The sequence below is a fragment of the Chiroxiphia lanceolata genome, chromosome 6 (genome assembly GCF_009829145.1).
Source record: "Chiroxiphia lanceolata isolate bChiLan1 chromosome 6, bChiLan1.pri, whole genome shotgun sequence".
NCBI classification, from domain to species: Eukaryota; Metazoa; Chordata; class Aves; order Passeriformes; family Pipridae; genus Chiroxiphia; species Chiroxiphia lanceolata.
The window spans coordinates 31,301,192-31,322,569 of NC_045642.1; the positions used below are offsets into that span (position 1 = coordinate 31,301,192).

The 21,378-nt window shown below is 38.5% G+C and overlaps 2 protein-coding genes across 3 annotated transcripts; one reads left to right on the top strand and one right to left on the bottom strand.

Annotated features, from left to right (window-relative positions):
• Positions 1-478: 478 nt before the first annotated feature.
• EIF2S1 (eukaryotic translation initiation factor 2 subunit alpha) lies at positions 479-11,046 on the bottom strand. 2 transcript variants are annotated; one of them, XM_032692115.1, is made up of 8 exons: positions 10,924-11,046; positions 9,019-9,260; positions 7,422-7,501; positions 6,827-6,978; positions 4,212-4,318; positions 2,388-2,485; positions 1,588-1,731; positions 479-1,300 (listed from the first exon to the last, which is right to left on the bottom strand). In XM_032692115.1, exons 2-8 carry the CDS (start codon positions 9,257-9,259, stop codon positions 1,175-1,177), a joined length of 948 nt encoding a protein of 315 aa, XP_032548006.1. In that variant the 5' UTR covers position 9,260; positions 10,924-11,046; the 3' UTR covers positions 479-1,174. The 2 variants fall into 2 exon arrangements, with proteins under 2 accessions (XP_032548006.1, XP_032548007.1); XM_032692116.1 differs by lacking the exon at positions 10,924-11,046 and adding an exon at positions 10,386-10,408 and having other exon boundaries at positions 766-1,300.
• Positions 11,047-11,177: 131 nt separating this feature from the next.
• Positions 11,178-21,319, top strand: ATP6V1D (ATPase H+ transporting V1 subunit D). Its single transcript, XM_032692117.1, has 9 exons — positions 11,178-11,321; positions 13,839-13,956; positions 15,119-15,198; positions 16,560-16,627; positions 17,293-17,337; positions 17,773-17,876; positions 18,259-18,325; positions 19,756-19,834; positions 20,449-21,319. Exons 1-9 carry the CDS (start codon positions 11,281-11,283, stop codon positions 20,588-20,590), a joined length of 744 nt encoding a protein of 247 aa, XP_032548008.1. The 5' UTR covers positions 11,178-11,280; the 3' UTR covers positions 20,591-21,319.
• The last annotated feature ends 59 nt before the right edge of the window (positions 21,320-21,378 follow it).

The window sequence follows — 21,378 nt, forward strand, 5'->3', positions numbered from 1 at the left end:
TATATTGTTTGTACTGTGGCAGTATTAAAAATTACTATTTAAGGCTCAGAGCCTAATTTTTCATGCATTTTCCTCTAGCAGCACAAAATATTAAGAAAAAAAAGGAGATGGGTAATATGCAACATGACAATAAAAAAAAAATATACGAACATGTTTAAAAATTTAGCAATTTGGAAAGGTTACTTAAACAAGCCCAACACTTCCACCTCAATTACCACTGACAAGGAAAACAGGATTTAATTTTTCTTTTTAATTCCAATTTAGAAAACACATCTTGTTTCTCTTCTTCAGAGAAGATAAACAGGTTGTTTCTAGAGTGAACAGCTCAGCCCAGTATAAATGGGATTTAGGGTAGGCAGAACTGAAGGTCATGCAGCAGTGAGGTCACAAGACAGTGCTGCCCATTTCGAAGTATCAGTAAGTTCATTAAAGTTCCTGCTATATTCAGCTATAGGATCAAAGTGCAAGTTTATGTAACTTTTCATTTATTAGCTATGTTTATTGGAATGGTAACAAGCTATTTTCAAACTTTTCAAGTTCTCAGTCCATAAATGCAGATGATGAACAAAGGAAATGCTCACTTAAAGTCTGCATCAACAAACTTGCAAAACAAATGTTTTGTTCCACTCATTCTTGGCTTGATTTAAAGCAAATAAAAGACCTTTCAATGTTAAAAGGGAGTCACTCGTTGATTATACTGTTCCAGGTTTTATATTCATACCACTCTAGGCCATATGACAAAAGAGGAGAAAAACTGCCAAAACCTTGGAGTTACATAGCCCAGAAATTTATTGAATATTTGCTGAAATACATTTTGAATAGAACTGTTCAGCCTGCTTGTTTTTGCTGCTCCCATGACAGATCATTAACAGATGCACTGAGCTGTAATCACCAATTAGGAATTTTTATGTATGTAAGTGTTAAGCATGGGATTGCAAACTCCTTCTGGACAGATCTGTGACTAGGAACCTTCCTTTCAAAGGATTCAATTTGTGTAAGTTTTTGCATCAAAGATTATTTAGAAGAGCCTTTTACATTTTGGTCTTTTTAAAACAGTAAACACTTCAAGTATTTGCATTTGAAGTTTTCAATACTGTAAAACATTTAGTCCAGAGTGTTTGCAATGGGGTTTCTAATTTTTCATGTGGTCTCTCTTCTAAGTACTCCAGAACATTTAGTCTTCAGTTTTGGCTTCCATTTCCTCGGCATCATCATCCCCATCCACTTCAGCATTTTCCCTCTCCAATCTTTCCAACTGCCTTGCAAGCTCAGTCTCATCTGTGTCAGTAACCACCTTAGGCTGAAAAAAACCAAACCAAAACACGTGGTAAACAGTCAAAGAAATGTCATATGTATTTGTAGACTCTGATTCCACATAAAGAGATAAAATATATCCTGAAGTCATACAATAAAACTCAGAAAGGTAGAATTTTTGACCATTTGTTTATCTAAGGAACATGGAAGTTCAGGTTTGTTTTTTTCTTTAATACCTTTTCGCTAAAATTTCTTGTAGAGTAACTGATCTTGCTCTACTTTAGAAATATTGCAAGGAAAAAAATTGTATTTTAGCATGTAATTTATTCTTACCTCCATCTGCACATTAAAGACTCCTCTCTTCTCCTCAATTTTTTCTTTAATTACAGCCATGGCTTGATTCAGAACAGACAGTCCTTCAGTTCTCTCCAGTGTTGTAGTAGTCATCACATAACGAGGAGGGGCTATCAGATTAATCTATCATGTTGCAGGGATTGGAGGAAAAAAGCAAACTCAGTAACAAAGCCAAAAATGATATGTTGATATGTCTATTTAGGTAGACAATTAAAGGTGTTACAACACGTACTATTTCTTACGACGACTAAATAAGCAAATTTTTTCTTTTGTTACAAGAAACTACCATAAGAAATAATTTTCAAAGAAGGGAGTACTTTCAAGTTTTTTAAAAACACTTATTCAGTAATACACTTAATATCCTCAAATTGTTGGGGAAGAAAAACCAGGCCTGGCTACAGTAGCCATTCTATCAACAGTGGAGCAAACTTTCCTTTTCTTATACAATCTTATACCTGAAAATAAAATGCATTGCTCCCTGCTTAAGGTTGCATAAAAGGAATAGGAGGTATGTAGTGTGCCAATACTAGACTTCAACAAATTGAACAGAATAAATACAGTTTCTGGAACTTCGAAAGCCACTGCACAGTTATAGGAACAACTGCCAGCACACAGCGGAAAGGAAGTGTGTTACAGACCTGCTAGACAAGAACTGGAAAGTAGGCACATGGCTCCCCACGCTCACTTAGGTGATTGAGACAAGAGCAATTGCATGCTACTGGTACCTGAGGGCAGCAGAAAACTTTGCTTTTGATTCCATTATTAAGACTGGCACTTACTTTAATGGGCATGTTCTCCGTGGAACAGTTCAAGCCTGCTCTCAAAGCTTCTTTTACTGCATCTATGCCTTCATAACCATAACAGGCCACCTCAATATCTAGGACAGAGAAATACAAATAATGAAACTTTAAGGTTACCAAAAACTGTAAAATCTTTAAAGCTTTTTAACTTTAAATCTTTTTAGCTCTCCACAATGAGAGCCTCAGTAGCTCCCAAATCTGAGGAAGGTATTACACTTCCTTGATTTGTAAGTTGAGGTAAAGGTCTTCATAAATTCTTCAGACATATAACATTTTATATTGTGCTTTGAAAAGCCAGGATACAAAATTATACATCCACATTCAGTCTCTTCTCATCCAATAAATTCAACAGGAATGATTATGTATTTCACACGGAGAGATGAAGATATAAAAGCAATAAATACCAGAAAGATCAAGAAAAGTGAAACTTGAAAAGGAACACATGCACAAGTTTATGGAATTCTCTCAGCAATTACAACGAGGCAGAGAGGCATCACTCGAGGAGCATTAAAATTTCTTTTTAAAAGGTAAGTTATATTAACATACAGTTACAATGATAATTGGCTACGGCTTTTTGTAGATGTTTGGAAATCTGTAATACCGTGATCAGCATAAAGACAAAGATTCCTTTACCTATGTAGCAATGGTACAAGACTAAGCTACAAAGAAGTTGGTCTCAGTTCCAGGTGACTCACAGCAACCTGCTAATTCTCAGCTATCAGAAACAAGTTCATAGAGGTGCATTCCAATCAGCCTTAGGAGGAGAACAGAAGCCAATGGCAAATTTCTACACTTGTCTTGATGACAAAATGAACAATGACTTAGACCACCAGAACAAAATAGGTACCACAAAGGAAGTAAGAACACACGCTCATCAAGTAACTTTATTTTCAAAACTAATGAAGTGCTATTCATGTTAGCAATTTCATTCTTCAGGGCAGTCAAATCCTACTTACATTTTTGAAGCCTATGTTAAGTCCTGGCAGCCTAAAGTAATACGGAATTTTTCATGACCTTACTTTTTGTACTCTCTTCTTAACTTCAGTGTCATGTGGATAAGGCTTATCTTTTCTCTCCACAGTAATCAACAAGTGTTAATGCTCTTCAATATATCCTTGCAGAGCAGTTTCACAATCTGGGTAAAAATATGACTGATACACTGACTATCTGTTTAACAGCATGTGGCTGTTCAGCCAGATTTACAGTTTTGAAGTATGTCTTCCTAAGTAATGCAGTCCTGTGCTTTTTCTGCCCATAGTGAATTATTAAAGAGACACAATTAGCTCATACGCTTTGTGAATACATCAGAGGTGTGCTAGGCTTGAGCTGATACATTCTGCTGAATGATTTGCAATCAACCAGCTAGAAATACCATTTTCATATGTCCATGGACAAGTGCTGTAGCTGTGCTGACAGAGATCAATCATCTGTCAGGGAATCAATTAATTTAAAACTCTGAATAACAAAAAAGAATATTGTAGATGCAGCAATAACTATAAAATATTGAAGTTCATTGTGTGCCAATGCAATATGAAAACTGCATTATATGTCATGACTATCACTTTGTGTCCCAAGGAATCCACAGTTCTGGAGGGAAAATAAAAGCTAAACCACCTTGTACTTTGGGGTAGAACCCACAGAGACATTTTGAAAGCAATCCTTGATTAAGGTGTCTTAATTCTGAACAGTTCCACTCAAATATCAGCATTACAAACCACTAGTTTTAACTGAATTTATAGTCTGCGACAAGATACACTAACTAAGTGTCAAGATGTGTTCAATGAGCATCTGGGAAGAACTCACCAGCTCGGATTTTGACTGCTTGTGGTGTCAGACGTCTGTTAATATTGTCAATCAATACACGTCTCTCTTCCTCTGTCAGATCCAGGCTATCCAGGATTGCAGGGTCTCTGAGCCAAGCAAAGCAATGTTACAGAAGTTATACTGAAGTGGAATATAACACAACATTAACTTCAGGTACTATTTCTATATTCTTGCAAATAATCCTAGATATTTGCTAGGCAAACAAAACAGGGAAGTTTCTAAAGAGCTCATTGAAACGTTGGAAGAAAATAAATACATCTATTTTCAAACTATTTTCTATCGGCAAACAAAGCAGATAAGTACCTTATTCAATCTGTTCCTGGAAGGAATCATCTGAATGATTTTTAAGTTTTTTTAAAGTAAGGGAACGACTTCTGTCCACCTCCATTTGTATATGATACATGGAATGAGACAAGTATCTATTGATACTTGATATTTAAGTTTCCTCCAATATGAATATAAACCCATATCACATGAAAGTGAATCCATGATAAACTTGGGGGGTTGAATTATTTTAATGTTTCAAACACAAGATTTTTGTCATTCTACAAAGTAACCTATACTCATTCCATGTTATTCTGTACCCCTTTTTAACAGTAACTGGATCAGACACTTACCTGCTGGCTACATTCTTGGCTAAAGAAAGGGTAAAGGATCTTTAAATTGCAAGCTAACAGTTTAAAATTCAGAGCTCACAAAAGCAAACTCCTCTGCTGTTCACCAATATAAATTAGCAGTTCTTGTTTGAAGAAGTGGTGTCAATTTTCTATGCTGTATTAAACTTATCCTAAATATATCTGAAACTGAGAACATAACCAAAAAACTCCTCACAAAAACTGTTGCTGTTCTGCAGAGACAGGAGTGGTAGTTTTCTGAAAAAAATACCAGACCACCTACAATATTACCAGCAGGCAAACATGAAACAAAACAGCCCAAAAACCAGATGCAGTAACGGAGATTGGTCTCTGCTGCTAATACATCATCATCTTTCATGGTTTTGTATACTCAATAGAGATAGCAGAAGGGCCAAACAAGCAAACAGAATCAAAAAATACAACAGGTTTAACACATCAAAATATGAACCTGCATGCCAGAAGTGATTTATGTGACATACAAATTCTGCTTTATTTACAAATGATCCTGTTAAATCTTCGAGTTACTTTCATAAGCTTTTGGTAGGCTTTCACCAAATAGGTCCCCAGTGTTTAATTTTTTACTAATCAGAAGGTAAATATACTTTCCAATTTTTGCTGTCTAAAACCCCAAAGCACTAATCCTCATGAAAGGAACAGTAAGTCAAATTCTTAGAGGGAACACTAAACCTCATGCAGCACTTCAGCAAGAATAAGAAGGCACCAATATCCACATTTTTCTGCTCTATTGTTATATATTTATGTAGGAGCACAACATGAACAAATAAAAATTGCAGTCCATTGTCAGAAATCTTAAGGCATTATTGATGGAAAGATGTTTTGAGAACAGATAGCTTCAGAAGTTTGTGCTCCAAACTGAATAGCAAATGAGCAACAAAAGGCCTATGCTCAGGAATTTTCCTGAGTACGAGAAAACCTAAGCCAGCCAGTGTAACTATAGGGTGGTTATTTTTCTTCTGGTATACAGGTGTTTAACTAAGTACTTGTCAGGTAAGAGTTATCTGGAATTCCTTTTACAGCACTGTATCCAGATTTGCCCTTTACCAATAAATTTGTTCTCATCAGAAAATTATTATAATATGAAACAAAACACAGTCTAAACGAGGACACAAGCTGTCTCTTCCTCCAAAACACAGAGATGGTTTTAAGCTATTTAAAAATACTATCAAGTGCCCTCCCACTTCCTAAAGTCAACACAATTTCTGAAACTTTTATTACTGCCATCTAGCATTCAACTCCAATTCATGTGGCATAAAAGAGTAAAACTAAAAATGTTTATTGAGAAATCTAGTTTTGGATTGGCAATTTCACAACAGATTATTTGGAGGGAAACCAAATACTTTAATTCTGAAAGAAAATTACAATATCAGACTATTAAAAATATAAAAGCAATCTACCTCAGTATATATTTCCTTAGCATCACAATTTTCATCTCTTTCTGTTAAAATTTCCATTTCTAAGTTCATGATCCCATTCTTTAAGTTTGGAATCGTAGAGAAGTAACGAGTCAGTTCATTGCATTTAAAAAAGAAATTGTCACTCTTCACTGCACAGGGAGTGGAAGAGTGACAATCAGCCCTGAGCAGACATATCTTCAGATACAGAGCTAGATATTTCTGATAAAATCTGCTTAGGACAGACAGATTCTGACAGACAAACCAAAAATCAGTGTTTTTTCCTGTTAGAACTGTCACAGACTCATCTGTAGCAATAAAAATCAAGAATTTGAAAAAAATCAGTAAGACAGAGAAACCTACAATAAGCAACTGGAAGACTGATAAAAAAACTTACTAGATTTACTTGATCAGTATATTCTCAATACTGACTCTGGGAAAGGTACCCAAACAAAACAGCCCAAAAGAATGTGATGATACTTCTATTTCAGGAAACACTTCTCTGCAATTTGAAATAAGTCCCTAGAAGTATAAAAGGTGTCCTTACGAGACTGCATGCTTGAATGCATCATAAGCACCATATCCCGGTCTTTTGTACTTGTCATCAAATACCCAGGCAGTTCTCTGGAACAGACTCTCAAGCTGCTCATCCTTAGTGTACTCCAAGACTTCAGCAACATGGCGAAGGATGCTGTAAACCTGGAACACAGGAGTGTTACAAAAACCAAAACAAATACTGAAAACAGACAAAAATTTCTGCTCAGAAGTGCTAAGATCATACAGCAGTAAGGATGGGAGACTGAAACTATGTGCATGTCTTTTCAATAAATAGTTGCCCACAGTGTGCTAAACCAGTATATATTTCTGGATTTAAATAAAATAATTTAAATATACCCCTTTACATCATAAATTTTCAACTGACACCTTTCTTGATCTATTCATTAATTAAGAAGCAGTTTACCAAAGAACTCATGGACAGATGAACTGGTCTTGCATATCCTTGCATGGGTAAATGAAAATTAGAGTATGCCTAATACACAAGAACAATACTTTATTTTCCTATTATCTTATGTCTGTGCATTTTGGTCATTCAAGAAAGAAGCTGAAAATACACAGTGCCTGAATACAGACAAGCAACTTACAGTCTTTGATTTTGTGAATTTGTCTTCACATTTGATTGCCTCCTCTGGAGATACTCTTCTTTTGGACAAGTCAATATAACCTATTGAGGAAGATGATTTTGAAAGTGTCAGCCATAGTGCAAATTAAGTCTGACTGCTTCAAGAGAAACTCATAAACACTCTGGTTCAGGATTTGCCCCTTGCCTACACTATCCCTATATGTTGCTACAGAAAGTAACAAGACCAAATCTCAATGGATTTGAACTAATTGTGATCCAAATTAGGATATAAAATTTTTCTTTCAACTGCAAATACTTAAAATAGCAAATACTTTGTATAGCGTTTCTTTAAATTACTGCCTTAATGTTTTCTCTGCAGATTTTGAACAAATTTTCATAATATCTCAGCAATTTGTGATCCATTTGTATGTTGCTGTACACAGTTTGGGGAAAAAAAACATAGCAGCATACAAAGAAGCAAGTTTAATGCATATTTTTGTAGTGTTCAATGCAATTTCAGTCAAGGTTGGCACTCCACCTGTTTAGCTCTGAACGATTTCCTAATAAAATAGGCTTGGCCTGAAATTTGGACTCTAATTTCTTGGATACCCTTTTGGGAGAAATACCCATGTAAAAAATTCTTTTGAACCACTTCTTCTAAGTTTGAAAGGGCCTTCCCTTATTTCTCACAAATTATAGGTTCCTCCATGCATTCAATAAAAGACCACTAGGTGAGTTCCAGATGTGTTGCTCTGTTAGTATGAGAATAAAATTAACTTGTAAAAGGAAGTATACTTTCATTAGAGATGCTGGGAAACTTATTTCACTTCAGATCTATCTGAAATAAGTTTATGTTTGTCTTTCTTTCCTCTCTGCTTTTCCTTATCTTGTCATTTATTACTGAATTTCAGAGTTAACTGCAGTTTCACAAGTATTCTAGAAAAGCCTATTACCTGAGAAACATCACACCAACAGTAACACTTCTAGGAGATGTTCTCAGTCTTTATTATTTCTTTATACCTGGATATAGATTTTAGAGACTGCATGGAACAGTATTATCAAAATCCAACATCTTCTAAATACAAAATATATTTAAAAATTTTTTCAAAGATTCAAATGTTCGAAAGATAGGAAGAGACAAAGTTGTCTGTACAATATCAGCTTGCACCCTACAGAGGTAATGTGGCACAATAATTACATACTTGTCATCTATTTTATTGACAAGGTTTAAGACTTGTCAACGAACAGGACAGACTGCGAACACTAAATGCTTAGCATCTAGATTTTTATCTCTATAGCATATGATCCTTCTCTTTGGTTAAGACTTGAAGATATCAAAAGAAAATTCCCCTTCACTTTGGTTCATTTACTGAGCTGGTGAGGACCCACCTGAGCAAATCTTTACTGACATGAATCACTTTCATTAAGCCAATTCCCAAAGAACATAGAGGAACAGAAGAATGATCATAGGTGTCCGATGGAACAATGATGGTCTATTTTGCTTAAGTGCCCTAAAAATAAGTAGCCCTGACAAAACCCAGAAATACCTAAACCGCTTGGTTTATCTGCATTCCTCTCTATGAATTCAATCTTGATATACCCACAATATCCCCAAATACCTTTCTCTTTGTCAACCCTGATGACCACAACACATTCATTCCTCCCGATGCGGATGAGTTTGTTAATGGAACGAATACGTCTCCTGGACAGCTCACTGAGGAGGATCATGCCTTCAATGTTGTTGTATTCCAGCAGGCTGACGTAGGCGCCCATTTCAGCAATGGAGCGGACGTTGACCATCACTACATCTTCCACCTCTGGAAATTTATGTTGGTAGAATCTACAGCTTAGTCCCGGCATTCTGGAATTCAAGCACAAACCCCGAAGATTTTATTTCACAGCACATCACTGCCTTCTCCCACAAACATGGCAACAAATCAGCAAGGACAGGGGAGGACAGAGAACAACACTGACACAAAAGATTGCAAATTAGGATAAGGCTTGTGCTCAGGTTTTAATAGAAATTACATAATAAATTAACTAGTATTTTAAGTAGTATTACCACAATCATTTGCTAAGATAATAAATTTTTTGCACTAAAGTAGAAAAAGCTTGCTACCCAGACCTCATTATAACTGTTGTACTACCTAAACACTGTACACTGGAGAGGCTTCAAGTGGTGGAAAGGTAGCACTTGCACTCATCTAAATTCACAAGGTTGTGTAACATTTTCAATCAGCTTATAAGAGCAGGAGGACATGGGAGAGAAGAAGCCTGCAGTGCTCATGAAGGTTTTTGTGTGCACATAATAAGAAAATAAGAGGTAGAGGGAAGTTCCTGTAGTACTGAGGAGGAGCAGACTCCAGAGGATGACTTTCTACACACAGCATAAGATGTTTGGGATAATCCTGTAAGACCTGCTCCAGAGGCCAACTGTCAGCAAAGAAAGCAAAGGCATTAATCAGAACAGAACTAGCCTAGCCTGAGCGAAGTACTAAAAAACAAAAAAAAAAGCACCCCACCAACAGACTGCAAGTCAGGAGGGAAGAAAAAAACCGCCAGAACTACATGAAAAAACCCCGGATTCCTTCATTATACATTAAAAAAAAAAAAAGTGCAGAAACAACACTCCATAACCAAGTAGTGGTAAGAAGGAATGCTTAAACTGCTTCACTTTTCTGATGATGAATCCACATGCTTTTAAACTTCTAACGAGGTTAGTTCAATTTCTTTTGTCTCTGCCTTGAAGTTTCACACAGAAAATTTTCTACAGCAGTAGGAGCCTAAGATGCAGAGTCAAATGCATCACTCCTTCAGAAGGTTTGTTGTAGTCACCATTTTGAAATTTTAGTCCTGATCTTTACAGCAGTACCAATGCTTTCTAGCTGTACAAAAGTTTAAAAACAGAGTAGGATGGTAATGCCACATGCTACATACACACGGCCACAAAATTCAGAACACTGTCCACTCTTATTTCCATTCTTAACTTTCAGAAAAGTGAAATACAGACTGGTACTTATAGGATGCATAAGGAAGCTGCGCTGCAAAGAACAACCCCAGGCCACAACGAGAGCGGACAAACACCGCCCTGCACACACAGCACTCTCCACAGTCACAGTTACTCCTCTCTCCACAGTCACAAGGTTTTTATTTTGGCCTCCTGTGGAAGATTCCCAGGAACAGCACTGCGCCCACCGCGCCGGAGCCGGAAATCATCTTTCCTCGAAACTGGACACGCCTCGACCGAGGCTTCGGCCCTGGCGGCCGAGCCACCCCTGCGGAGACGGAGCCAGCCCTACCCAGCGCCGCCGACTCGGGCGCTGCCCCACGGCCGCCGCACCGGAGAGGGGGCCGGGCAATGCCCATCGCCGGCACGGCGCGGGCGGGAGGAGAGGGACACGCGGCCCCGCCGGCTGCAGGGCTCGCGGGCGCGGTGCCGGTCCCGTCCCGCCGGGCTCTGAACTGCGCGGGTCCGGCCCGTCCCCGCCCGGGCGGTGTCCGTGTGCGGTGCCCGCGGGCGGTACCTGTGACTGCGGCCCGGGGGGTCCCGCGCTGGCCCCGCTCCTGCCGCCGCGTGCACCCGCACCCCGCCGCACCACTGCGCAAGCGCTACCGCCGGGGCCACGGCGCCGAGCCGGAAGGGCCGAGCGCCGTCGAGCGCCCCCGCGCGGTGGGCGGAGCGGGGCACTCAGCCAATCGCTCCCCCTCCTCGTCGTTCCCGGGGGACACGTGACGGCAGGCGGCGCGCGCGGGACCGCGCGGGCATCCGGGTTTGCTGCCGTGCGCACGGGGGCGGGGCCGCGTCACGTGACGGCGGCGGCGACACCGGAGCGGCCCCAGCGGCGACAGCCGTGACAGCCGGACCGGGATCCGCCGCCGTCATGTCGGGCAAGGACCGCATCGAAATCTTCCCCTCGCGGATGTGAGTGTCCGCCGGGACGGGCCGGGATAGCGCCGAGCGGGAGGCGGCGGGGGCGCGGGGCCGGGCCCGGGGCAGCGCCGGGGCCCGGAGCGGCTCGCGGGGCTCTCAGGGCTTCTCTTCCCGTCGGGGCTCGGCGCTGGCCGTCGTTCCACCCGTTGTGTGCCCGCTTCCCCCGCGATGCTGCGACCGAGCACTCGGAGGCCGCCCTTAGTTCTCTCCTTCAGGTTCCGTTTTTGGGCTCCACATCAGCTCTGTCAACCTTCAGAGGGCCGCGGAGGGATCCGGCACAAACATGCCGGGTGTGGCATTTAAAATCGTGCCATCACGCAAACCTGACTTAAAAAAGAACATTTTGTAAAATGTGTGGGTAAAGGGAAAATGGACAAATCGAGCCATAGCTTCCCTTAACTTTGCAACAGACGATACTGCTGTGCGGGAGGTTGGCCATAAAGCGTTAAAAAAGAAGAAGGAAGTAAAATGCTCAAAGTGTAGTGGACAGTCAGGTAATTTTCCAGATCCTGACAGCAGACTATTTGTCATTAGATCATATGTCTCCTGACAAGGCTTACAAAGCTGCCAACATTGGAACAAACACAACTGAACAAAATTGCTGTTTTAATAATACTGTTCAGTTTCTCTTTAGAACCCTCCAGGACAGAAAGACTTTGCTTTAAGATGAAAGGCTGTTTCAAATCTTGCATAAAAGTGGGTTGATGCCTGCATATAATCTTTATAAAAACATGCCTTGCAGGACAGAAAACCTCAAATGTAGAATAATAATTATTCCCCCGTGTGTGAGCTCAGGACAGTTTATATGGAAAGATCAATACATTACATGGTAAAGGTTCTGTTTTGAAACTTAGTTCAGGAATAAACTGTTACATACACAGAAATGAATTATTGCATACACGTAAGTCATCTTGGTCTCACTCCTGCTCTTTGGTAGCACTCCTTTCATTCAGTTTACAGGTCCAAGAGGGGGCACTTCAGTCGCTTTTAAAAGGTATCTGGTTTTGTGGGCTGATATGCCACTGTGGCAGGAGAGTGGTCATGTAAAAAGGCTTAATTTTTACAAGCATTGCTTCAAAGGAGGTAATAGACCAATAATGTGGCTGGTGTTTCCAGAGGAATGTAAATTAGAATGGTAAAATGAAGATGGCATGTGTTTGCAACAATTAATTTTGTTAACTGACAGAAGAGAATTTCACAAGGTTTGCTTTTTTTTTTTTTTTTTAATTTTTTTTTAATTTTTATGAAGTGGCTTGCTGATGTGAGCCTCTTCTGTGCTGGATATCATCAGCTCAGAAACTCAGCCTCTCTGAGAGTAAACAAGATGTTTAGAGCACTCTCAGAGCTGGTGAAATCTTGCTCAAACTAGAAGGTCAGCCAGTCTCTGGCAGGTGGTGAACAGAAGGAACAAGTTAGTTCAAGGTTAGTTCAAGACACCTGCTGGTTGGAAAAGTAAATTTGCCTTTTTACACTGATTGTTTTTAATCATAAACATTCATAAAGTGTTTGTGGTTTTCAGTTATAAGTATTTGGTAGACGGTAATAGAGCTATTCTCATCACATGCCAGTAGATGTGGACAGTAATGTGTAGCTAGAATCTTAGTTGTACTTACTTTTTCCAAGGTCAGAGTGGAAGTAAGAACTTGAGTGTTGTCCTTTGTGCACAGTGGCTGCACAGTGGTAGCTTAAGTTAGCACAGCTTGTCCTTTTTGTAGTATAACTCCTGCTATTCTAGTTAACTTAAATCAAAAAGATTCTTCAGATTAAAAGATACTCTACAGCAGAGAGGGAAGCAAGGTTTGGATCCTTCTTCAGTGCATAATTTCATACAAGGAACCTTCAAGAGTGCTACTGATAGTAAAGGATATGCAAAACTACAGATAACTCACTAATATACCTCTTCAACTGTTGCTGCCTTTGATTGTCTTAAATAGCTTGTAAATCTCCTATGCAGCATATGAAGATAAGGAATCATTGTACTTTCTGACTTTCTTCAAACCAGAATGTACAACTACTGTATTGTCTTGCTCTATAAAATCAGAACACAGCATCAACAGTTATGGTCACATGAAGAATTTGCTGTGTTGTTTGATTTTGAGAAGGTGACATAGTGGTAAAAGAGCTTAAAAGCAATACCAGTGTCACACTAACAGTGGGCTTTTGGGGTAGTTTGATTTCTGGTACTTGTAAGACATCAAGAAAAATGAAAACTCTTATTACCTATTATGGAAGCGCTGAAAAATGTCTCATCAATTTTCCATGATCTTTGACTTTACAGATAATAACCTTGTAGTTCTCATTGATGATGGAGATAAATATAATAAATTCCCTTGATTTTAAACGAGAATGTGAAACCCCATCCTGAAGTGGCCAAACTGCTCTGCTGCAATGATGTTTCTTGATTGCTTCATAATTTCAGTCACATCCACGTCAGAAAACTTTGCATAAATTTTTTCCTAATCCCTTCAGATGATGGAGAACATTTTTATTTATTCCTCTGTTTAACAGGGCTCAGACCATCATGAAGGCTCGTTTAAAAGGAGCCCAAACAGGTCGTAACCTCTTAAAAAAAAAATCTGATGCTTTGACACTTCGATTCAGGCAGATCCTTAAGAAAATTATTGAGGTAGGTAAATTAGAATTTTCCTTTGTTTGGCTTGCTTTATTTGAAATCTATCTGTCCTTTCAGTTTTGCATTCCTGTTCTGCTGACTTCATTAGGTAGGCTGGAACATAGGACAACTTTGTGGATAACCTGTTTTTTGTAAACGAGACTACTGAGGACACATGAGCAGAATTACGTTTTTTTTGGCTGCAGTGATATAGAAACTTTGGAAGAGTTAATATTCTTCACCTCTTTCCAGACAGTCTTAGGTTCTGCTTTGGTTTGTGTTCCAAGTTCCTTATCATCTCTTCTAAATTACAGGGACTTTGCTCTGATGCTGCCAAATAGTTTAGGAGTGGTTTTAACATGTTCTGTAGCCCTATTTTTGTTGCTTTATTCAGCTTAAGAGTATACTGCAGATCTATAATGTTTCCTGCATGACTAGGTACACTAGCAAGCAGAAGTTTTGTCCAGATTGAACTTGTTCCTTTATGAGGAAACAGAGCCCTGCTTCTTCCTCTGCAACATGGATGACAAATCTAAGATACACAGTCGAGCCTAATATGTTTTGTGTTCCACCGTGCCAGATGGGTTTTAGCTGTACTGTTTTGGCTGCCACAATATCCATGGTTAGCAGTAGTGCTTTGTTGCCGTGCTGTAGACAAGCTCTCAGCACTCTGTATCATTGTTTCCTACAGATTGTCTAACACACAAAGGCTGTTGTTTCTCAATAGCATGTTTTTTAACTACAAGGACTACAAATCTGTAAAAATTGGGAAAAAATGGAGTAGGAGGAGAGTGCAGCTTCACAAAGCTGCATACATCTCTATGTTGAAAAACAGCTTCACCTTTCTCATAGTATTCCATATAATGTGAAGAAGAGTGTTTTCCTAATGAGCCACTTTACTGTTGTGATTTAACCCCCACGTAATAGAATTTTATGATTATGAAGACAGGCAAATCTTTTGCTGGATCAGTGAAATAGCTGAAGTATTATTTTTTTTTACCAGTCACCTGGGAATTACAATTTGCAGTTTAAAGTAAGCTATTACATAGAACTTTCTCACTCTCTTCAATTTCTTTCAGTTTTCTTCTCATTATGCTCTTAGTTATTTATCCTGGAAGAGGAGTAATGATATGCCTTGTATTTGCTGCCTTTTTTTTTTATTTATTTTTTTAAACAGACTAAGATGCTGATGGGTGAGGTGATGAGAGAAGCTGCCTTTTCACTTGCCGAGGCAAAGTTTACAGCAGGAGACTTCAGGTGAGGATTGCTGAGCTTGTAGAGGTCATACCCATGGGAAAGAGCGATTGACAAATTATTATTTTCTCTTTTGGAAAAAGTAAAGTTCTTAAATGCACTTTAAAAAGAAAAAAAAGACAGTGGACAAGGTAGGACAGAATGAACTGAATTCCCTTAGCTAAAGGTGGGAGACATCACTGCAGGAGAGAGATAAGTTGCATGATGAAAACATAGACTCCATTGGAAGCTAAACAAAGTGGAAAGACTAACTGAATTTACCTAAAAGTCTTTGATTTGAGAAGGTGTGGAATTCTGCAGCTTGGAATCAAATATGCAGGGAAGTGAGAATTTATAGCAGAGTATTGTGGTATTTGTTAATTTGGTTTTGCTTGTGAATTTGAGGTGTAATGTGTGTTCTCCCAGAAAGTCACACAGTGATTTTACCAGTTGTTCTAATCTCCTGTCTCATCGACCTCTTGTCTCACTAGGACTCATGAGGGCTGTATGCCAGAGGGGAAACAAATCTTTTTTCTCCAGTAGGATATTTTTAATTGTATTTAATAAATTACAGTTCTGTCCAGGGTGTTTGTGTAATTCATTCAAGGGTGCATAGACCTTGTGAAATAAAGTTGGAGAAGTGTTAATGATTCAGCTGATGGTACTACCAACTGATGGAGAACTGAGTGATCAGACACAGGAGTAATCTGTGTGCTGCTGAAAAGTCTTTTTGGCCTTCCATTTGGATGTGGTGCTGTTCTGTTTCCTGTCCTAACTAGTCACAGTGTTTAGCTGTAAACAGTAGTCAGATTCCACCCTGTAAAGTAAACTGGACTTAGGCAGAAGAGTTAGCCACAGTGACGTATTCTTGGAAGACCTTGAGATACTTCAGAATTTGTCAAGATGAATTGTTGTACAAGCTCAAGTTTATTTATGTCCTAGTCAGTGGGTAAACATACTCACTGATGTTCTGAAAGAACAAATACATACAAACTAAAATGAACAAAGTGTTGTGGTCTTGGTCTGCATTAAAGCCTTGAAATTTCTTGACTTTTATTGGGAAAAAGGTCTCACGGGTTGATTAGACTCGATGTTATTAAAATAATTTGCCAGATAACCAGGTAGTTTTAGCTATGCTTTAAATACTTGGTCTAAGATATTTTTAAAATTACATTCACAGGTCTTTTACATTTCCAGACATTGCTGGAAACCTATTTCTTTCAAAGCTTCTGTGTTAGCTTCAAAGTCTGTGCAATGAATTGCATAGAGAACTGAGCTGACAACAGTTTCCAGGTCTTTACAGCTATTTGGTAACTGCTTCATCTTGTATATAATGATGACTTAATGAACTACTTCAGCTTTCCTGTATGTTTTCTTCCTTACAGTACCACTGTGATCCAAAATGTGAACAAAGCACAAGTCAAGATCAGAGCTAAGAAAGACAATGTAGCAGGTGACTTTTCCAGGCCATCAGTGTTTTGACTCAAGGGAATTATGGAAGGACACTTGGAAGTATGCAGGAATGTATCCAAACGCTGTCTCCTCGTCTTTATTTCTCTTATTTATCTAACAGTAGGAACACTTGTAATTGGTTAGGGATTTTTTCACATATAGTGTATGATTTTTATAATTAGTTATTTACCTGTCATAAAATTAAATGAATGTGTAAATGAATGTGTCCAATTTCTAGATCTTTGGACAAAGTATAAGTTCCATAGATCTCTACTGAAAAATAGATTGGGAAATTAAGTACCAAAATTAAATAAATTTCAGGCAATTAAATATCAGTAATTGTCTATGAAGAAAACAAAAAAGATGACTGAATGCTTAAAATATTCCTTAAGTAAAGGGAATACATTACCAAACAGAAAGATAATAAAACTGAACAAACTGGAATACTTCCCTGAATTTTTCAGGGTCTAGATCTCTGTGATCTCAACACAATTCAGAAGTTCCGTGTTATATGTGAGCACCAGCATGACCTAATCGTTCCAAGCTATATAGGAAGATTTTGAAAAATAATCTTACATAATTGGAAGCAAATGGATGTAAAAGTGATTTGTACTTAACAAATCTGTAGCCCTTTATGTCTCTTACATTTTTGTTCACTCCTGTCAGGTGTAACCTTGCCAGTTTTTGAGCATTACCAGGAAGGAGGGGACAGTAAGTACAAACCAAATGTTTTTTTGTCTTGCACATATTTACACAATTCCATGCTAATACAAAAATGTCATGTCTTGATGGTAGTAAGTCAGTTTACATCATAGGCATGGCTTTACTTCCTTCCTTTGATGCTTTGCCCTGTTCCTGTGATGTGGAAGGATTATTAAGGACTGCAGTGGATTTTACTTTTCTAAATCAGTGAGTTTTTCAGATGGGGAGAAGACTTGTCTTTAGGTACCAGATTTTGAGACTGCTAAGTCTTACTGTGGACATGCACAACAATGATCTGTACTAACATAAACCACTATAATTTGTTAATAGGCAAAGGCTTTAGCTTCTCACTTGCTGAGCTGTTTGTATCGCTGTAAAGTATTAAATTTTATCTAGTAAAAAAATACTATGGTAGCAATAGTAACAAAAGTTATTTTTTTTCAGGCTATGAGCTGACTGGCTTGGCCAGAGGTGGAGAACAGTTAGCTAAGCTGAAGAGGAACTATGCCAAAGCTGTGGAGCTGCTTGTGGAACTGGCCTCCTTACAGGTTGGTGGGAAGAAAAAAAGAAGGGCATCATTGATTTCTCACTTTTCTGAAAAGAAAGTAACATGTCCCAGTAATTGTAGCATACTCTAGTCTCGGTGCTGTACAAAGTTGCAAACCTTTTTCAGCCATAAAACAATTACCACTTCAAAGAAGGCCTTATTCCTTAATACTAGGAAGAAACTTTCTTTGGAGAGTGGGTAACTGCTGATGTGAAGTGTGCTAGTGACATTAGTAGAAAAAAATTCTGATTCTCTCAAGGACATAGTCTGTAAAGCTACATTACAGACTTGGCTTTCAAGTGCTATTCAGTTTTCCGTGAAGAATTGATTGAAATGCTGAATTTGTCTTGTTATGTATTAATTATTTAATCCTATTCCATCAGACATCCTTTATTACTTTGGACGAAGCCATTAAAATAACAAACAGACGTGTGAATGCAATTGAACATGGTGAGTATTTTCCATTTGGGATGCATAACATCCATGCAAAAATGAGGATCAGGGTCATGGAAGCCACTCATTTGACCTCTTGCTTATTAGTAGAATTTCTAAGCAGTTCAAGAACTCTTGCTAGAAAGCATTACAATGAAACATATTGCAAGGAAGAAAAAAATGAAAAGCCCAGTATAATGGAGTACACATAGATAAATGAATATGCAAACATAAGAAAGTAATCAGGAAACTGTATTGAGAACCTAAAGGACAAAAGTTTCACAAACACATTCTGGAATCTCTGCTAATGACTTTGATTTAATTGGTCAGGTCTGTTGACTAGAGGCAAAAGATATGTTTCTAAGTGTTAGATGTTCGAGATGTTCCAATAGCTAGCATAATAAACTTTAAATAACTTCAAAATAGATTTAAATCACTTTAATAAACTTTAAAATTGTAATAGTGTTGCCCAGTGAGGAGCTGTTGACTTTTTTTTGATTTTGGATGGAACAGTCCTTATGTCAATACCCTGGTATTTTTCTTTGATGTGAATTCTTTATCCTTCCTGTTCTTGTTTGTAAATTTAATTCTTGCCATTTCTTAAGTACTACTTCAACCAGAATATTGTTGTGATTCCTTTTGCTGCAGTGTTTGATTATTTCAAGTTCCTTTCTGAGTTTTTGATAGCTTAGATTTAATCATCTTTGCATGTATGCAATAACTTATTTCAGTCTGTGTTTCTAAACTGTCTTTTTCAGTACTGTTTCCCATAGACTGGTTCCTTTGAACATGCAGGCCTTAACTGCAGCTTATCATCACTCTTGAGAATTTGACTTAGAAAAGGTTTCCTCTGCAGCCCTCCAAATAACACTGGTAGTGCTGATAACAGCTTTCTCCTTTCAAAAAGGGATTCTGACACATAGCTTTTCCAGTTGGGTGTTAAAGCTGTGTTTAGTGTCTTATCTCTTCCCTTGTGATAGTGTTATATTTGAATATTTGTTTTCATGATGGCCTTTTTAAACCTAGATAATTCTGTGAGTAAAAGTGCTATACTGAACAGAAGTTTCTGAAAGAATGTGATGGAAGAACATAGTTTTAATTCAAATTTAGCCCACCTCTTGCAGGGTTTTTTTTAACCACTTCCATGGGAAAAACAAACCTTACTAACAATCAGGGATCAGTGCTTACTGATTCCATTGCATTTTTAAAAGAACACGCTGTGGGAGATTTTGCGATGTTCAGAGTCCTAGCTTAGTCCTGGACTAACTAAAGAAAACAATTCTGTGTACTTCTCCATCAGAAAATAGTATGATCTTCCACGAAAGACATAAATTTCCCCTTGTCAAAATAATTAGTAGATTGACTTCAAACAACATCTGTGCACTCCGTTATATAACTTCCTGGCTAATATAACAGCAGTCCAAAAACTTCTTTATTTATGTTTTTAGTGATTATTCCCAGGATCGAGCGTACGCTTTCTTATATCATCACAGAACTGGATGAACGAGAACGAGAGGAGTTCTACAGGTAAACATCTAGACTAGGCTGGTCTCTTTCTGAAATAGACCATTCCTCAGAAGGGACTTAGGAGAACTATTCACCAAATCTGGCAACAAACATTGTTAAACACGACCTCATTCTTACTGCATGTTGAGTTTCCAGAGCTGGGCACTTGGGCATCTGCAATTATTTGTCTGAAACTTGTAAATGAATCCCTACCACTAAGTTGCACATAGCTGTCATCATTCTGCCAGAGGGAATGATGTGATACAGTACACTGAGGTGTTCTGCCTTAAAGACACTTCTGCTATAGAGGTCAGTGTTCTGGGCTACCTGAAGCAAATAGTGTCAAACCTGAAATGAACAAAAGAGAAATTAACTTCATTAAAGACAAACAGAGCAGTGTTTAGAGTCAAGAATGTAATTTATGGTTTGGATGAAGTTTCTCAATTACAGCAGCTAGCAATAAAAGCCTTTTATTTTTGCCATTTTGCCAAATTTGCCATTTGTTACAGAATTTTTATTTCCCAGAGAACTTTTCCAGGCAGCTTTATCATATCCAGGTTGTATGGCATCTTTATTGCCAGCCTGTTTTATGAAAATGTATTTGTTTCACAAATAAGCCACATTTCTCTTCACAGGCTAAAGAAGATCCAGGAAAAGAAAAAAGTATTGAAAGAAAAATCTGATCAAGAACGGGAGCTGCGGAGGGCTGCTGGGGGGGAAATTGAACCAGCCAATCTCTTAGCAGAAGAGAAGGATGAAGACCTTCTCTTTGAGTAACCCTGCACAGTTGCTGTGTATGGAGCAGGGGGCCCAGAATACAGAATGTCCAATTACAATATAATTCAAGACATGTTGCCTACAAGATACTTATGTGGCTTCTCATTTGGTGTCCAAGTCTTGAGTTGAATGGATTGTGGATTTCTCCTGGGAGATTAGAAATCTGGGAACTTGACTATAGCATAGGAAGAAAAGGAGAAATGTGTCAGATGCTTTACTATCATCCAGGCAAGCCTTCTGTGGTCAGCCTGTTTCTTCACTTAGTAACAAAGACTTTTGATAGCTATATATTTTGCAGGATGGCGCTGGATTTGCCTAATCAGATTCCTCTTAAATTGCTCCCCTTCCTCATACAAGAGGAGGAAAGTGTCACTTAGGGTGGGAGATGCATGTAATATTCTTCACTGCTGAACTATTAATGTTCAAGTTGCTTAAAGCCAGTATTGGCACAGCTGAAGTCAAATGCCAGTAAAGGAAACTCTAGTTTTCTAACCTGTTGATGAAATCCACAGTCTTCTGTTATATATTTTTGTTGCACGATTGCTACCATTGGCCTAAAACATCTACGTTTTTAATTAGAGGTTCTGCCAACTAGTGTACTGTCTGTGCTAGAAACAAGTGTAAATTTTAAATGTTAAAATACCCGGTGTCTGGCTCAAGTTGCTAGAAGATGGTGGTCTTAAAAGCTTGTTGTGTTGATTTCAAAATAAAACTTCTGCTCAGTTTGAAGGGGTGTTTTCCTAAAGACAGAATCACAGAATCATTTAGGTTGAAAAATACCTCTAAAA